Raw genomic sequence first — 16344 nt, 5'->3', positions numbered from 1 at the left:
AATAAATAAATTAAAAAAAAAAGAGAAGTAAAAGTGTCAGTGACCAAATAGAAAGCGGAGAATTCCTTACTGTGAGCCTACAATTTTCATGAAATTGACACACGTGAAAGTCCAAGTTTAGTAGTTTTACACTCTTTAGCATATGTAAGTTAAAATATTCTGAAATGATATTAAACTATTTTTCTCTGGATCTAACAATGTGCCATACAACACCTAATTAAAACAATAACTCAAGAGTGGTTTCAGAGGATAAAGAGATAGCTTAGTGTTTAGGAAGACATACTGCTCTTGCAGAGAACCTGAGAACCTATGATTGGTTCCTGCATAAAGTGGTTAACATCCATGTGTAACTCCAATGAAGGGAACTAGTGCCTCTGTTCTCTGTATGTACCTGCGCAACCATGCTGATACACATTCTAAGAAAGGTAGGCAGGCAGATACGGAGTCAGGCATGCACACACAGATTTTTAAAAGAATATTTTAAAAAATTTAAATGTTTAAGCATAAATTATATAAGACAGCTTGAAGAGCCATCAGGGTTCCCTGACCTGTGGGAAGTCCAAGAACCACCCACCTCCATCCAGGTCTAGTAAGGTGAGCATCCAAACTGCCCAGGCCCCCCCCAAAGCCAGCACGTGCAGTAGGATCAAAAATCCATTGCCATTGTTCTTGAGTTCTCAGTAGCCTTCATTGTCCGCTATGGGGAGGGGAAGGGAAATGGGAGGCGGTGGCGGGGAGGAGGCAGAAATCCTCAATAAATAAATAAATTTAAAAAAAAGAAAAAAAAATAATCAACATCACTTGAAAGACATAAAATGCAACTATTAATAACTTTGAAATGTTGGAGAACAAAAACAAAAACAAGAGCAGCAATACACTCAAAGAAACTATCTGAAAATGACACCAATAAGTGACTTTTTAAATGACAAAAATACTGCACTTTTAAGATTAAATAAAGCATTCTATATTGACTTTGAAAAAAATTACATAAGACATATAGGAATTTTGTGCTGAAAACTGCAAATTAAATAAAATAAATTTAATATTTAAGTAAGTGGAAAGTTATGGAAGTTTCCTGGATAGGGACGCTAAATATATTAAAAACATCCTTAAGTTGTTATACAGATTTACTAGAACACCAGCCATTGGTGAAAAAGATGACTCTAAGACTTATGTGGGAGTGCTTAAACTACATTTGCAGCACAGTGAGATTGAGGGAGTTTTAATTAGCTGACTTTGGGACTTACTGTAAAGCTACAATGAGGAGCACAGTTAAACACTTGGAGTTTTTTGTTTTGTTTTGTTTTTGATAAAGGTGCGAGCATACTTTTAAATAATGGCAGGAAAATAGTCATATGCCCAAATCGTCAATCAAAGATAAATAATGTATCTCAAGTAAAATTTACCTTTTTTTTAAAAAAAAAAACCAAAATATAGAACATGAAACTGCTAAAGAGGAAATCTTTGTAACAGGCTAGACAAACTCTTCTTTAGATATGACACCAAAGCTAATGCACGAAAGAAAATATTCACACGATATCATCAAAATCAATATTTCTGTTCTGGATAAAATGCGGTAAAATACCTTTAGTGGTAATGCTCCCTCCTCCACCCTCCCTCCTCTAATTTAACTCTTCTTCTGTTATTCCTCAGGCCCCTTTGAGACCACTTGCATTCTCTCTCCCATCCCTTGAGAGCCCCTCTTCCCCTATCTTACTGGTTTTCTGACTTCTACCGGTTTTCCAGTTTAAACATATATTTCAAAACCAGTCTCTGCACATGGGAAGGAACTACAGCATTTGTCTTTGCAAATCTGGGTTACCTTACTCAGCATCATGTTTTTTAGATCACTCCCATTTACCTGCAAATATAGTAATTTTATTTTCCTTAAACAGCTGAATAATAGACCGTTGTGTAAATGAACCACACTTTCAATCCATTCATTAGTTGATGGACATGTATACTATTTCCATTTCCTAGCGATTGTGAACGTAGGAGAACTAGCATCTCTAATTTTATTGAGTATATGCCCAAGGTGGCTGTTTTAGTCCATGTTTTATTGCTGTGCAGAGACATTACGACCGCTATAATTCTTAGAAAGCATTTTATTGGATCTTGTTTACAGTTTAAGAGATTTAGTCCATTATCATCATGATAGCAAGCTTGGCAGCATGCAAGCAGATCTGGTGCTGGAGAAGTAGCTGAGAGTTCTACATCCTGATCTGCAGGCAGCAGAACGAAAATGACATTGTGCCTGACTTGAGCATTTAAAAGCTACCCCCAGTGACAAACTTCATCCAACAAGGCTACACCTTCTAATCCCTTTCATCTCCCACTAAACATTCAAATATATGAACATATGGGGATTATTCTTATTCAAACAACTACATTGGTATTCATGATAACAATATGGTAGATCTGGTACTAGCTTTTTAAGGAATCTCCTAGCCTGTTTCTATAGTGACAGTACCAATTTGAAAAAGCTTAACTTTTTAGAGCTTCCTAAAATGTGTGCATATATTTTTGAAAGTTTAAATGGAATTACCCTATAATGAGGGAGCAGTGCCTTTCCCAGACACCATAACTGTCTAATAAAAACCATGGTATGGAAAATGGGATACCTTTGTTGGAGGTGTTTTTTACCCCAAGAGACTACCCATGTTTCAGTAGATGGTTCCACACTAATGCACATACTGGTAGCACTAAGTAGACTTGCTGGATTTAAGAAAAAGAACACATGAAATTTTGGGTAAAGTGTAGGAGGGGAAGAACTTGATCAATGTATTGAATTCTCAGACAATAAAAAATGCAATGAAAAGACATGCTACAGATTGGAATAAGATAATAGCCCATGTCTTGTTTGAACAAGAGTTCTTCCAATTGTATATAAACCACTGTTATTCCTCAAATATAAAAAAAATCCAATTAAAAATAGTCAAAGAAATCTCACCTAAGCAGACACATTAGTAAAATGAATGTGTCAGACTAGCTCAAGAAGGTTTTCAACAGAATTAGCTGTTGGGAGCTGTCACTTTTAGATAGCCATTGTACACCTAGAAGACTGTCTAAATAAACTAAAACCAAAACCAAAATAAAATAAAAAAATAATAATAAAAACTTGCTGACTGCACTGGCAGCAATGTGCCACACACAGCAGAAACCCAGTATTAGTGGTATTGCCAAATGGTACAGAATGTTTGGAATATAGTTTGGCAGTTATGTATAAAGCTAGCCATATGCATACATATTTTATTCTTCTACTCTTTGGTATTATTTATGAGAAAAGAATGGAAACTGCTCACTCACACATTCCTATTTATTTTTATAGTAGCCTTATTCATTCACACTGCCATGCTATAAGCCTAGTGCTCTCTTGAGATGAATGGATGTCCAAAGTGATTCATCAATTTACCATGAAATATTTAACAATTAAAAGATAATCTGAAATATGTATTTGCCAGGTTGAATCTCAAATTTGGATAATATATGGAAGTCTACAGGGGAACCTTGGAAGATCACGTATTTACTCCACTTACATGGCTTTCTTAAGAAGTCAGAGCTGTAGTGACAGAGAAGCATTCTTGCTACGTTACAGGTGTTGAGGTGGTGTGAGTCCAAAGCAGAAGGGTGAGCACAAGGACATTTTAATTTGTGGGTGCCCCGTGGAGGCCAGAAGAGAGCATCAGATCCCCTGGAATTGGAGATACAAATAAGCCACCATATAGGTGCTGGGAACCAAACCATGGTCCTCTGCAAGAGCAGCCAGTGCTCTTCACTGATGAGCCATCTCTCCAGGCAATGTATACATTTAACATTTTTGTTTCTTTTATTGGTACATCTCAATAGTAAAATTTTAGACTTTGAAGTTTTTTTTCTATCTGTTGGATATAGGATATTGAAATATAAATTTACAACCTATAACAGAAAGATATAAATGTTTAGTGACTTGAGTTGTAAAATGCCTCTGAAAATCTCTTTTAAGTATTTTCATGTTTAAATTATCTGAAAGAAAACACTGAAATTAACAAGAGATTACATAGTAAAAAAAAATACCCAAAAGATACCCCATGTTCTGTCTGTCCTTTCTTTTACCAGTGCTGCATTTGCTGTATCCTTTCAGCAGTTTCCTTTGGTGTGAAGCTTTTGTGCATACCGAGTAAGGTGGGATTGCCCATGACAGTGTTTCCTTGTATAACTTTGAAGTGATGTTTTTAGGAGTGCCATGTTCAAAAACTGCTAACTGGACTTGCAGTTAGAAACTTGGATTGGGCCTTTCTCATTTTGAACTGTGAAGGAGGTTAACTCTTCTGATATTTTAATTTTTAATTTTTTTTAAAAAAAAACCCTTTTAAAGTACTGAGATCAGATCTATTGCCTTATACATGCTGGGCAAGCATTTCTCCATATGCCTGGACCACTCCCCCTACCCCGTTTTATGTTTGTGCCAAGGTCTCACAGAGTTTCTTAGATCAGCCTTGAACTTTCTTTGCATCCCAAACAGACTGATCCTCTTTGCTTGAGAGTCACAAAATAACGCATAATCTGTGGTGTAGTAGGTATTTTATATGATTTTAATAATCTTTGAAAGATATTAGTGTATTTTAACATTAGGCTGCTTAAAGAGATGAAAACTGAAATTTTCAAAAGATTTTAAGGATATCTTACATTTTATTTGGGCTTAATCTACTTTTGAATCTAATTTGACACTAATTGTGCTAAAGATTTTTTAAGATATCAAATATATCATTTTAAAAGTGGAGAAAGAGGTATTGGGTCTCAGCAAAATTTTTTTAGTTTTGCATAGTTTCATTACATTCTATTTAATAAAAAGATGTATATTTTGAAAGCCAACTGAGATATAGCTTGTTTGTTTTAATATAAAAGTCAAATATTCAGATTTTATTTTTATATGATAAGGCTTTAGAAATGTTCATAGATTATCTATTCATCCTTTCTCACTTCATTTACAAAGGAGGAATATCTTTGCAATGTCATGTGTATCTGAACATCAGAAGTACCCAAAGATATTAAAACTTCTTGATTCCATCAATGAATAGTCTACATTAGTTATTTTGAAACACTAAGTGGAAAAAACACTGAAAATAAGTCAATCTTGCATTCATATACATTTTAATAGAATGAAAATATAGTGTATGTATTTTCATTTAAAATTATTATATATACACCAACTAAATATTCTCCTATGTTGTTCACAACTGTTGAAGAATTCTCTACTAAGATGGTTAGCAGGCCTTGGCAACAATTATCCTGACTTGTTGTTGGTATCATGCTACCTCTTCCACCCCTTGACATTTAGCTATCATAGGTAATGATGTGAATGATGTGAATATTATTTACTAACTTAATCAAGATTTATTAAGAACTGGAATATATAATTAAGTTTTCAGGAAAAAAAGCCCCAGTAAATTATTAGTGTTATTGTTCTTCAAAGGAGCAGGATTTCAAATCCCCATCCATTCCTAAAGTAGATTTGTTACTTACAAAAAATACATTATAATACTTTTAACTGAAAAGGTTAGCAGTTTTATATCACTGCATAAAAATTAATACCCCCTAGTCTACCAAGGAATCCTCTAACTGTCTCTGACTGGCTGAAGCTGTACTTTGCACAGCATGTTTTATGTTGTCTTAGTTTTGGCTGACAGAGCTGCTTGCCTATTGGCTTAGGGTATATGTTTAGACCCTCTACACATGAACTGATGTTCTAGACAGGAAGTGGAATGCAGGAGATATAGGAATGGGCTGAAGTATCCTTTATATTTGCCTTTGTATCTAGGGGAGTTGAAAATAGGCAAGAATGGAGAGAAATTTTGTATGGCAGTACACAGAATTTTGCAAGTTTATTGTGAGCCCTGCAGCAAACCGATGCATTTTAGTTACTGGTAAGTTTGTTAAATTATGTTTGAAATTGTACATCTTCGAAGATGGCCATCTATTTACTATTAAGTCCGTCATGTCAAAAATACCTTACTTTAAAATTTTTTTAAAAGATGTGGAACTATTATTGCATTTGTTCTTAGGTGTAAATTAAAAATACTTCGGTTAGTAAATGCATTTGAATTTTCCATTGTCACGGGTAATACCAAAGTGGAACCTGTGTTTTATGGACAGCATGATCTTGTGTTTAGATTTTGGAACTATAACAAGTGTATTTTCTGCTTCTGCACTGGAGTGCCACTGTTTTTATAGGTCTGAGTTCATGCATTTCATGACTGCAGATGGATAGCTTTGTGACATAAAAGGCTTATAAAAGTTCACAGCATTTTTGTAATTTTATGTGCATATGTGTGTGACTTTCTCAAAGAATCTTTCCTTAATGTATTATAGGGACCATTGTGAGGCCGACTTGAGTCTTCCCTTTTGGCAGTTCTGATGCTTAGGAACCCACTTCCCTAACTCATGTGTCTGTGCAATTCAATGAATAGGTTTGAAAATTGTGGACTGTATGCAGTAGCTTTCTTTGTTTTCCAACATTTAAGCAGAAGTGTTATATGTAATAGAAGACTTAAGCAGTTATTTGTGAGTGGACTTGACTAGTGACCCAGTTCATTTAAAATCAACTAGATTGCTTAATAGCTTCTTTGCAGAATCCCAAGGGAGTCCCTTTTAGTGTGTTTTTCTTATAAATACGTACCTTTAGCTCAAGGACAAAGTAAAAAGACTATCACTGGTTGGTAATACTAACTTTTTGTGTGTGTGTGTGTGGTTTAAGGATGTAGAACTAGCTAATGTGATTGAGTTTTTATTTACTGTGATGAAGTATTTTATTTCTGGGTAGTATGTTTTTCAGAATATCAAGTTGTTTTTTAATCATCAGTTTTATAATAATGGTAATGATCATTTTGTTGTTACTCATAGTTATGAGATTTTTTTTATTCTAACCAATAAATAAATAAATGTAAATAATTCAAATTACTGGGGAAGTGTGTTGTCAATACTATTGAAACCAGGAAAGCTAAAGTAAGTCAAAACCCAGTTAATTAGATTTCTTTAATAATCTCTCCTCTTTATCAAATTTTCTTAAATATTTTTAAAAATGAGTACTGCTGTGTTTCTTTATAAATAGGCAACATAAGGCATATTATAAAACGTTTCAGATAGATGTCAGTTCGGTTCCTGATAAGGTCTAGTATATGGCAATTTCTTATAACTTATAACTGTATTAAACACACATAATGAAAGGTGTATATTTTCATTCATGTTTTATGCTGGTTGAAAATATATCTCTAACTTATGAAGAAATACATTATCAAAGCTTAATTCATTGCAATCACTTTTCTTTTGTTTCCTCATTTATTCATTCAGTGTATATACCAAGTGCTTTTCATTGTCTGGTACCTACCATTATCTGATTTTATATGTTTGTGAGTATTGTGTAATTAATTAATTTTAGCAGTTTCTCATTTCTATAATATATGGGTCTTTACTTTGCTCTCATGAATTTTTCTGAGGGCATTCGTGGACGTCAGTGGTGTTTGAAATTTCTCTGGCTGACCTTTATATATAAAGAAAGTGCTTGCTTATAAACAGTAGTTCTAAAATAAGTTAGTTTAACAACAAGCATCTTCTTCACAAACAATTTCCTGTGCATATTAAAAGTTTATAGCCTGTTTTTAAATACAATATTATGATAGGGTATATATTGTAGAATAGTGATATGTTTCTTTTGCCAGGTTCACTTAAAGTAGGAATTTGTTTTTAATATATGTATAGACACTTTTTATGTTTAACTGAGATATAAATTATATAGTTATTTTTTAGTTTATTGTTATCCATTTGAAGGATAAAACTAATTGCATCTTCTCTTGCTTGTGGAAAGCAAATTCTCTCCCACTACATATTTGTGTATTAAAAGCCCTATAATATTTTTTTAACACAATAGAAATTAATTTGAATGTTTCTTATTCTTTGGCATAACAAATGGAGCACTTTGTTTATAATAAATATTTAATGGCTACAAAATGAAATTATTTGTACTTTACACACAGTGCTACTCTTTTGGCATTCCTCGTTGAACTACTTAAAAGTTCAGTAGCCATGCAAGAACAGATGCTGGGTGGAAAAGGCTTTTTAGTCATCGGCTACTTACTTGAAAAGGTAAGTGATACATATGTGTTGATGGCTTTTGTATGTAGCTTCTGACACTGGAACAGTTGAAAATCTCTAATCATATTTCCTTAGTTACCCTTTGATCTTTCAGTGGTAATATTGTGTGATAATTAAAGAACATTTTATATTATGCTTTGAATGTAAGCATTGATATCAAATTAAGAAATTGTGAATGAAAGTAGAAACTGGAGACAAATTCTCTCCCAACCTAGGGAAACTGAGGCAGGAGCATAATAAGTTTGAGATTAGTCTGGGATTTTCCTCATCCTAGTGCTACAAAGAATGACCACAAGTTACAACTTTCAGTGACCAATAGTTATGAGGGGAAACGGCAAGTTTTGAAGTGTGAGCATGTACTAAGCTAAGATTCTAGTATATTAGGTAAATTCAATGCATTCTTGACTTATACTGCTTTGTCTACAGTGGGTTTACTGGAATATAACAACATTCTTGAGTACAAGTACTCGTATCCAGCTAATCCGTTTATTTGAAAAGATAGTTTTCTGCTATGCTACAAAACAGTAAAACAGGGACCTTATGAGTACGATTTTCTTTTATGTTTTTTTAGGCACTACACAACTTTTGTATAGTTTCTTGGTACATTTTAGTAGCTGATAATGCAGTCCTTATTACTCTTTAAGATTGCCTAACTCCTTTGTCTTTGTAGTTTCACATATATCAACTTATCATTTCTCATAAAACAAGCAGTTTTATTTTGTTATAGTGATCTTCTTATTAAATCCTTCACATATTTCATCTTTTTAATTCTTTACGATGCCTTCTTTTTTGTGTGTAGAAAATTACCTGTTTTTTGATGGATTTATTCCTATCAAACATGTTATTTCATGTCATAATCATGTGTTTAGTTTTTGACTTGTCATGAATATAGAAATATAATTATTGATTAGTCCAAACTTGTATTGCTATTGCTACTCCTTCATTTGTTATAGACCTTTGTAGATGCTTTAAAATTTTGTTTGTAAAAGTAATATCGAAAACTGATGACTTAATTTCTTTTCTGATAACTGTCTCTGTCTTTCTTGTTGCTTTATTGTACTATCTGAGACTTCTGCTGCAAGGTTGACTAGAAGTTGAATAATAGACAACTCTTATTAATGATCTCATGGACAGTGCATTTAATAATTATAATTATTAATAATAAAATATAATTATAATTATATAGGCTTTTCAAAACCCAATTGAAGTATTGTTTAGTTTTAAATTTTTGTTTGTCATAATCATTTTGATCTTTTAGATTTTTTTCTGTTTGGTCTTAGGAAATTCTAATTTGTTTCTTACTTTGTTAACCATAGTCATTAATCTCCAAATAGAAAACTTCCATTTACTTGTAAATATGTTGTTGTTCCAATAAGATAATCACCATACTTGTATTCATATTGCTGAAACCTTTCCTTCTCGGACCTTGTTTTGATGCTTGCTTATTTAGATTTTCTTCACTTTGATAACAGCTACAACATTACATTCCAGCAATGCCTTATTTCAATTTTGTGTCAGCTTCTCTATTTCCTGTTCTTGCATTCTTTTATTCCTACCTTTACTCTTAAGTCTGTGTTCATCTGCTGGTCTTCTTCTTGAAAACCTTTTCTTCTGTAAGTCATTCAATTAAGATCATCCATTTGGTTTCTTTAATTTTAGATACTTATTATTCTCATGTCTCTTCCATTCAAGTTCCACTATGATATCCACTCTTCTGCATAAATTTCATTAGCCAAAATATTGAGTCTGCTTTTTCTCTCATGTGTTCTATTGTCCTTTTTTTATTTAATGCTGTTATCATTTAGCTAAACCTAATACTTTAATCCATTTTGACTATGGTTTTTCCCACACTAAACCCAAGCACTCTAATTATTTTATCCATCAGAATGTATCCAATATCAGGGACTAGAGAGATATCTTATTGGTTAAGAACACTTAGTTCTTTTGCAGAAGCTTCAGGTTAAGTTCTTAGTACCTAGATGGTGGTCTGTAATCACCCATAATTCCAGATCTAGGGGACCCAAAAGCCCTCTTCTGACTTACTGATCAACTGGGCATGCATGTGGTATACAGATATACATGTAGACAAACCAGTCACACAAAATGCAATAAATACATCTTTAAAATTTAAAATTAAGAGCATTGCTATTTCCTACTCCTTACTCTCCTTAGCATGAATGGATACCATTTTAGTCCCAGCATCATCCTCTTTCCACATTAGTTACTTTTCTGGTTTTATATCTGTTGCTGTGATAAAATAGTGAACAAAAGAAAGTTAAGGAAGAAAGGGGCTTATTTTCACTTTAGGGTTCCTGCCTACCATTGAGTTAGTGAGGGCAGGAACTCAGGCAGGAACTTGAAGCAGAAACCATGAAAAAAAAAAGAATACATGCCAGGTTGGCTAGGTGGATGGCTTAGACTCATGCTTGCCTAGCCTTCTTTATAGCCCAGGAATTACCTGCCCAGGTAATGGTGCCACTCACAGTGAGCTGGGACCTCCTATATCAATTAAAAGTCACCATAATTCCCCATGGGCATGTTCACAGGGAAGAATCATATGGGCAGGCATCAATTGAGACTACTTTCCTATGACTCTAGGCTGTTTCAGGGTGATGGCTAAAACTGACCAGGATATTTACATAGTCTGTCTTACACTCACATTACTTCTTTAAATGATCTTACTTCTTATTTAACTGAATTGTTAATCTCATACCTCTGACATATTTTACCCTTCTCCTTGACTTCACTGTATCATCCCTCTTTGCCTTTCTCTTAGCAGTAAGTGTGTGCATGCCCATGCTGGCCTTTTGCTTCACTCTTCTGTTACTTTTCTTCTCCATGTATCTGAATCCTTTGTATCTTTGTAGGGCTTACCTGTAGTGACTACTTATAGTTAGATGCTTTTTTGTGACCTTTCTAACGCCTTTTATAATAGTGCTCCCAGCTTTTATAATAGTGCTTTTATAATAGTGTTCCCAGCTAGGAGAATGGACAATAGTTCACATCCAAATGATAACAATAGCTTATCAGTCTTCATCTTGGCAAGAATTGACAGAACATCCAACTTGAGTTATTAACAAAAATTTAATATCTGGCTATTTAAGAAGTTGCAAGCTTTATTTAGGGAATTTGGCTAGGTCTGTACAATGGCAAGAATTATTATTTAGTATAACTCAAAAGAGTGTTGTATTTGAGTGAATTTATGTCTTCAATAAAGTAATAGTATATTGATTTGTACAACTATGTCCCCACTTCATTTGTTTTCTGTCCATTAATAACCTGCTGAAGGATTAAACTAGCTAAACTTTTAGCTGGAAACCAACAGGCAAGAAAATTTCTCAAACACAGTGAAAAGAAAAGTTACAGAGCCATCTAAATAGTTAATTCAGTGTTAGTCTTGATTATGTAAGTCTTAAATGGTATCAGACACCAGGTTTGTCTATGTCTCTTTTATGCTGTCTCCAGGATTGCCTTATCCTACAGCTGTTTTTGCTCTATACCCTCACGTCTAGGTAGAAAGAAAAGTTTTCTATTTTGCATCCATACATGGTTCTTTTCTTGTAGTAGATCTGTAAGCCTAGGTCTTGCCCTCCTTTACATCTATAATTGTTTTAACGGAAATGCTAGAGTTTGATGTTGAATCTATAAAATAAATTGTCACCTGTCCCCCAACATTAGATAAATGTGATTTAGTTAGGTTGGTGGACCTCACCCTTGGTATCTTAGGAATTGAACCTTGGTACAAAGGTTCAATTATTTATGATACATGTTTACCAATTAAAATAATTCCCACAGTTATGGAACATATAATAACAATGCATGTTTTTATGTATTGAATGGTTTTCAATAAAATAAAAATTTCTGCTAAGCCATTACATCCTGTTAGATAAATACTGTTTTATTCAGCATAAGTTGCTCCCTAAAGAATTCAGTGATATTATTTGCTGTTTAGTTACTTCAGAGTGAATACTGCAGTTGTTTCTTCTAATATATCATATTCTATTTCCAAATATATTTACCTATATACTTAATGTGTTACATAGCCTTCCCCTCCCCTTCCTTTCTATTTCCTCCCTTTCTTTTTTTAAAGATTTATTTATTTAATATATGGATGTTTTACCTGCATATGTATCTTTGTACCAGTTGTGTGCCTGGTGCCTACAATGGCAAGAAGAGATCCTCTGAAACTGGAGTTACAAACAATTTTGATTACCATGTAGGAGTTGGGAAATGAACCTGGGTTTCTGGATGCACAATCAGTAAACCCCCTCCCCAGGCGCCTTCCTTTCTTTTCTTTTGAAACAACTCTCTAGACAGGCTATTCCAGAACCCGTCATCATCCTCCCTTAGCCTTCAGCTGATATTACATGTATGCATAGCACTGGCCTCATATAGTTCATAATTATGTGTTCGTGAGTATATTGGCCATTTATGTCCAGAAAACACTGTTTCACAGCTGTTTTCCCTGACCTTGTGTAAGAAGGATTGGGATGTGATATGGTGATGGTGGTGACAAGGATTAAAATACATTGAGAAATGCATGAACAATAAATAAATTAAAATAGTCTCATGTTATGTGACTCAAAACCAAAAGTTTTTATTTCTATGACATTCACATTGTGATGCTTCTGCCTAAGATATATTCCTATTAATTGTCCAATATAAATCTCTTTAGTATGTGTGTTTTCCCAAATGTCTTACACATGCAAAGAGAACACTCTACCACTGAGCTACATATCACTATCACTGTACTTTTTAAAAAGATTATTTTGCTTGTTAAAATGAATACATTGCAAAACAGAAAAAAATGTAGTCAATTGAAGTTTAGGTTTCTTTTTATCTTTTCTAATCTCCCAGTTTATCTTTTCTGTTCTTGCTTACATTTTTAAATTTAATATGAATATTGTTAAATAAACATTTAATGAGCAATTAGAGAAGTTACTAGAAGATAAAAGGAAAGAAAGTTGCCCAGATAACTTAGAGGATCAGAGAAATAATGAGTACGTTCCATCCACAGGTGAAAGTGAATGCTATTGCAGAGAAGGTTCATTGTACACATGGAAAACTTTTAGTAGCCAACAAAACTCAGTTTTGAAATTTTTTTTGTAAAGATTATGTATGTATCTTTAGTTTTAACTGTTCTCCATTAGTATTAATGAGCATTAAAAGACAAGCATCTCTATATAAAGGTTCAATGTGATACTCTTGAGGATGCCTTTCATGGCAAGTTCAAAACCTAATCTGTAAACTATAGATTATTATCAGGTGAATATGGTCGTAATGCTTGTTGGCGTTGGCAGCCTTTCAGCATTTGAGTTTATACTGAGTTTTTCTGAAGAGCAATATGCCACATCTTTGTCTGAAATTATATTACAGTGTAGCATTGGCCAAATAAACTATAACTCAAGAATCATTATATCTATACTCAAGAATTGGTATATCTAAAACATTTTTTTTTTTTTTTTTTTTTAGACAGGGTTTCTCTGTGGTTTTGGAGCCTGTCCTGGAACTAGCTCTTGTAGACCAGGCTGATCTCGAACTCACAGAGATCCGCCTGCCTCTGCCTCCCGAGTGCTGGGATTAAAGGCGTGCGCCACCACCACCCGGCTTATCTAAAACATTTTTATAGTGCTTGATTAGTTTAAAAGTCAAGACACCTTTTAAAACATTATTTTCATTATACGCTTTCAAAATCTATGCTATACCCTTATAGGATGTCTCTCTTTAGACGGGCTATATTTTAAATGTTCATCAATTTTATAGAAGAGTGCCTATTTTATCAAGCCATCTTGAAGAATTCGTATGAGTTTCAGGAAGTTTGTTGTTTAGCTGTGTTTAGTGATAACTCATATATGATCTTAGCAATTGAGTGTTTGTGATGGGAATGCTGTGTTTAGTGATAACTCATATATGGTCTTAGCAATTGAGTGTTTGTGATGGGAATACTCTGTCTAAAAATGTTATGTGAAGAAGGTCAGAGTGTCATCAAAAGAGATATTTTAATTGTAGTGAAAGGAGGACAAAAAAAAGTCATATTTAAGCAAAGGTGTCCAGATCAATCTGAGAATTATGACACCATATAAGAACATTGGGTCCAGAAAAGTCAGGTCTGATTTTTACAATGGCCAGGCCAGGCAGGTTTGTGTTAAGGCAGGCAAACTGCATTTGTCAGTGTTGAAAATGCCTAGAGAAATTGAACATCGAGTTCTATTGTGCTTGTTGTGAAGTGATTTTGAAAAAAAAAAGCACTCTTTTTCTAATTTATTACAATTATTTTAATCTAATTTCTCTAGGATCTTCTGCCAGTTTTTGGATTCTTTTTTATAACTTACTTCTTTCTATTGAAAAGAGTTACTTATCTGTAATTCTCCTGGACAGAGACTAGATAACCAGCTGTCACACAAAGGACTAGCATAACGTCATCTAATTACATTTTTACTAAATGAGACAATATATACTTTTCTGCTTTTAATTTAAACTTTTGGGACGATTTGAATTATTTCTATAAACAATGTATTGTTTGATATCACAGATATTTCTAGATAGACTCTCTGTTTCTGCCTTTAGTCATCAAGAGTTCATATAACCAGAGCTGTCCTGGAACAGTTTTTATCATTTGCAAAATACCTTGATGGCTTATCTCATGGAGCACCACTACTGAAGCAACTTTGTGACCATATTTTATTCAACCCAGCCATCTGGATACACACACCTGCAAAGGTCTGTATTTTAGGTTCATTCATTTAATTTTATTGTAATGTTATAAAGTAAAATTAATGATACAGCTTATAGTTATTGAATCTAATGTATCCAGTTAAAAATATTCAAGATTTTTTGCTTATTTTCTAGTCAGTGTGAGGCAGAGATAAAAATTTCAATATGTAAATTATACTATATACAAATACTATATATAAAGAAACTATATTTAAACATTAAACTTGGAATACAGCTACACTTTTTGTTATTAGATAGGATTTATGCCTTGTCAGCCGAGAGAAACTTGACCTCTATTGAAAGACCAGGAAAGGAGATTAGAACACTGCTCATTTAGACTGGGAAGTTACTTTCATTTTGAACTCAGATGCTTTATCATAACATAAATATTTTAAAATAAACATATATAGAAGCCACAGTGTTTTTCTAGAAATTTACATAAAAGCCCTATATAATTGAATTTATTCATAACTTATCCTAACTTAAATCTGTATGAAGGATATAGTGATTTTGGTTGTCTTTTGTAGCTTTTAAATCTTTGACACAACTGAGTGAGTAATGTTTCATTTTTGGTTTTCATAAAGCTTATCTCATTATTTATGGCACTATATCCACAGCTAATCATTTCCCCCCTTCTAATAAATTAGCTTGATTATCATGTTTACATGGTCAAAAATCTAAATATCTCTGTATGGTGGCAATACATGAAGAAAGTAGAGTTCCACAACCTTTGGCGTGTGTTATGGCAGTATGTGTTCTCTGATGCACTGCAGCCGTTCCTATGGAAAAGAGTGTGCTCAAGAGCCACTGACACATCCTTTCCTTAAGAGCTGCCCAGACAGCCTCCACAGCTCCATCATTTTATTTCTTCTAAGATTAGCACCAATTAAAGTCTCAGTTATAATTGATAGTGGCTATTATCCTTAGATGAGAACCTTCTTTCCTAATTGGGTCATGTGGATTATCTTTATTGAAATCAGTTTTGTTGGCTGTTTGTTTTGATTATTTTTTTAAGATGTAAATGGCTATTAAGAAAAGTTATTTAAAATCACATAGTAAATTGTAATATTTAACTATGCATTTGAGTTAAAGTAAAATTTATATTTAATAAACACTTTAAACTTACTTTGATTATATATTAGGTTCAACTTTCCCTATATACGTACTTGTCTGCTGAGTTTATTGGAACTGCTACTATTTATACCACCATACGAAGAGTTGGAACAGTATTGCAATTAATGCACACATTAAAATATTACTACTGGGTCATTAATCCTGCTGACAGCAGTGGCATTACACCTAAAGGATTGGGTAAGCACCCCTGACATCCCATTTCCATTTCAATGTGTTTGTTTGGATCCTGGGTACAAGTACAGTGGACACACGTGCATAACCACAGTTAATTTTTTAGCTCTTTGATTTCTTACGAGGTAGAATTATTATCTTAGAAGTTGCATATCGGAGAGAAGAGAGAGATAGAGAGGGAGAGAGAGGGAGAGAGAG

General features: G+C 33.5%; 1 protein-coding gene across 5 annotated transcripts in view; it reads left to right on the top strand.

Moving 5' to 3' along the window:
• Nbea (neurobeachin) overlaps window positions 1–16344 on the top strand; it is a 494560-nt gene that overhangs the window by 99356 nt on the left and 378860 nt on the right. For all 5 annotated transcript variants that reach the window (XM_005344001.2, XM_026778835.1, XM_026778862.1 and 2 more), the window contains exons 11-13: window positions 8010–8118; window positions 14695–14847; window positions 15984–16152. In XM_005344001.2, coding sequence (XP_005344058.1) covers window positions 8010–8118; window positions 14695–14847; window positions 15984–16152 — 431 coding nt within the window. The remainder of the gene's footprint in view (window positions 1–8009; window positions 8119–14694; window positions 14848–15983; window positions 16153–16344) is intronic.

Source organism: Microtus ochrogaster, chromosome 1 (genome assembly GCF_000317375.1).
Source record: "Microtus ochrogaster isolate Prairie Vole_2 chromosome 1, MicOch1.0, whole genome shotgun sequence".
NCBI classification, from domain to species: domain Eukaryota; kingdom Metazoa; phylum Chordata; class Mammalia; order Rodentia; family Cricetidae; genus Microtus; species Microtus ochrogaster.
This window is presented reverse-complemented; position numbering and strand designations above follow the sequence as displayed.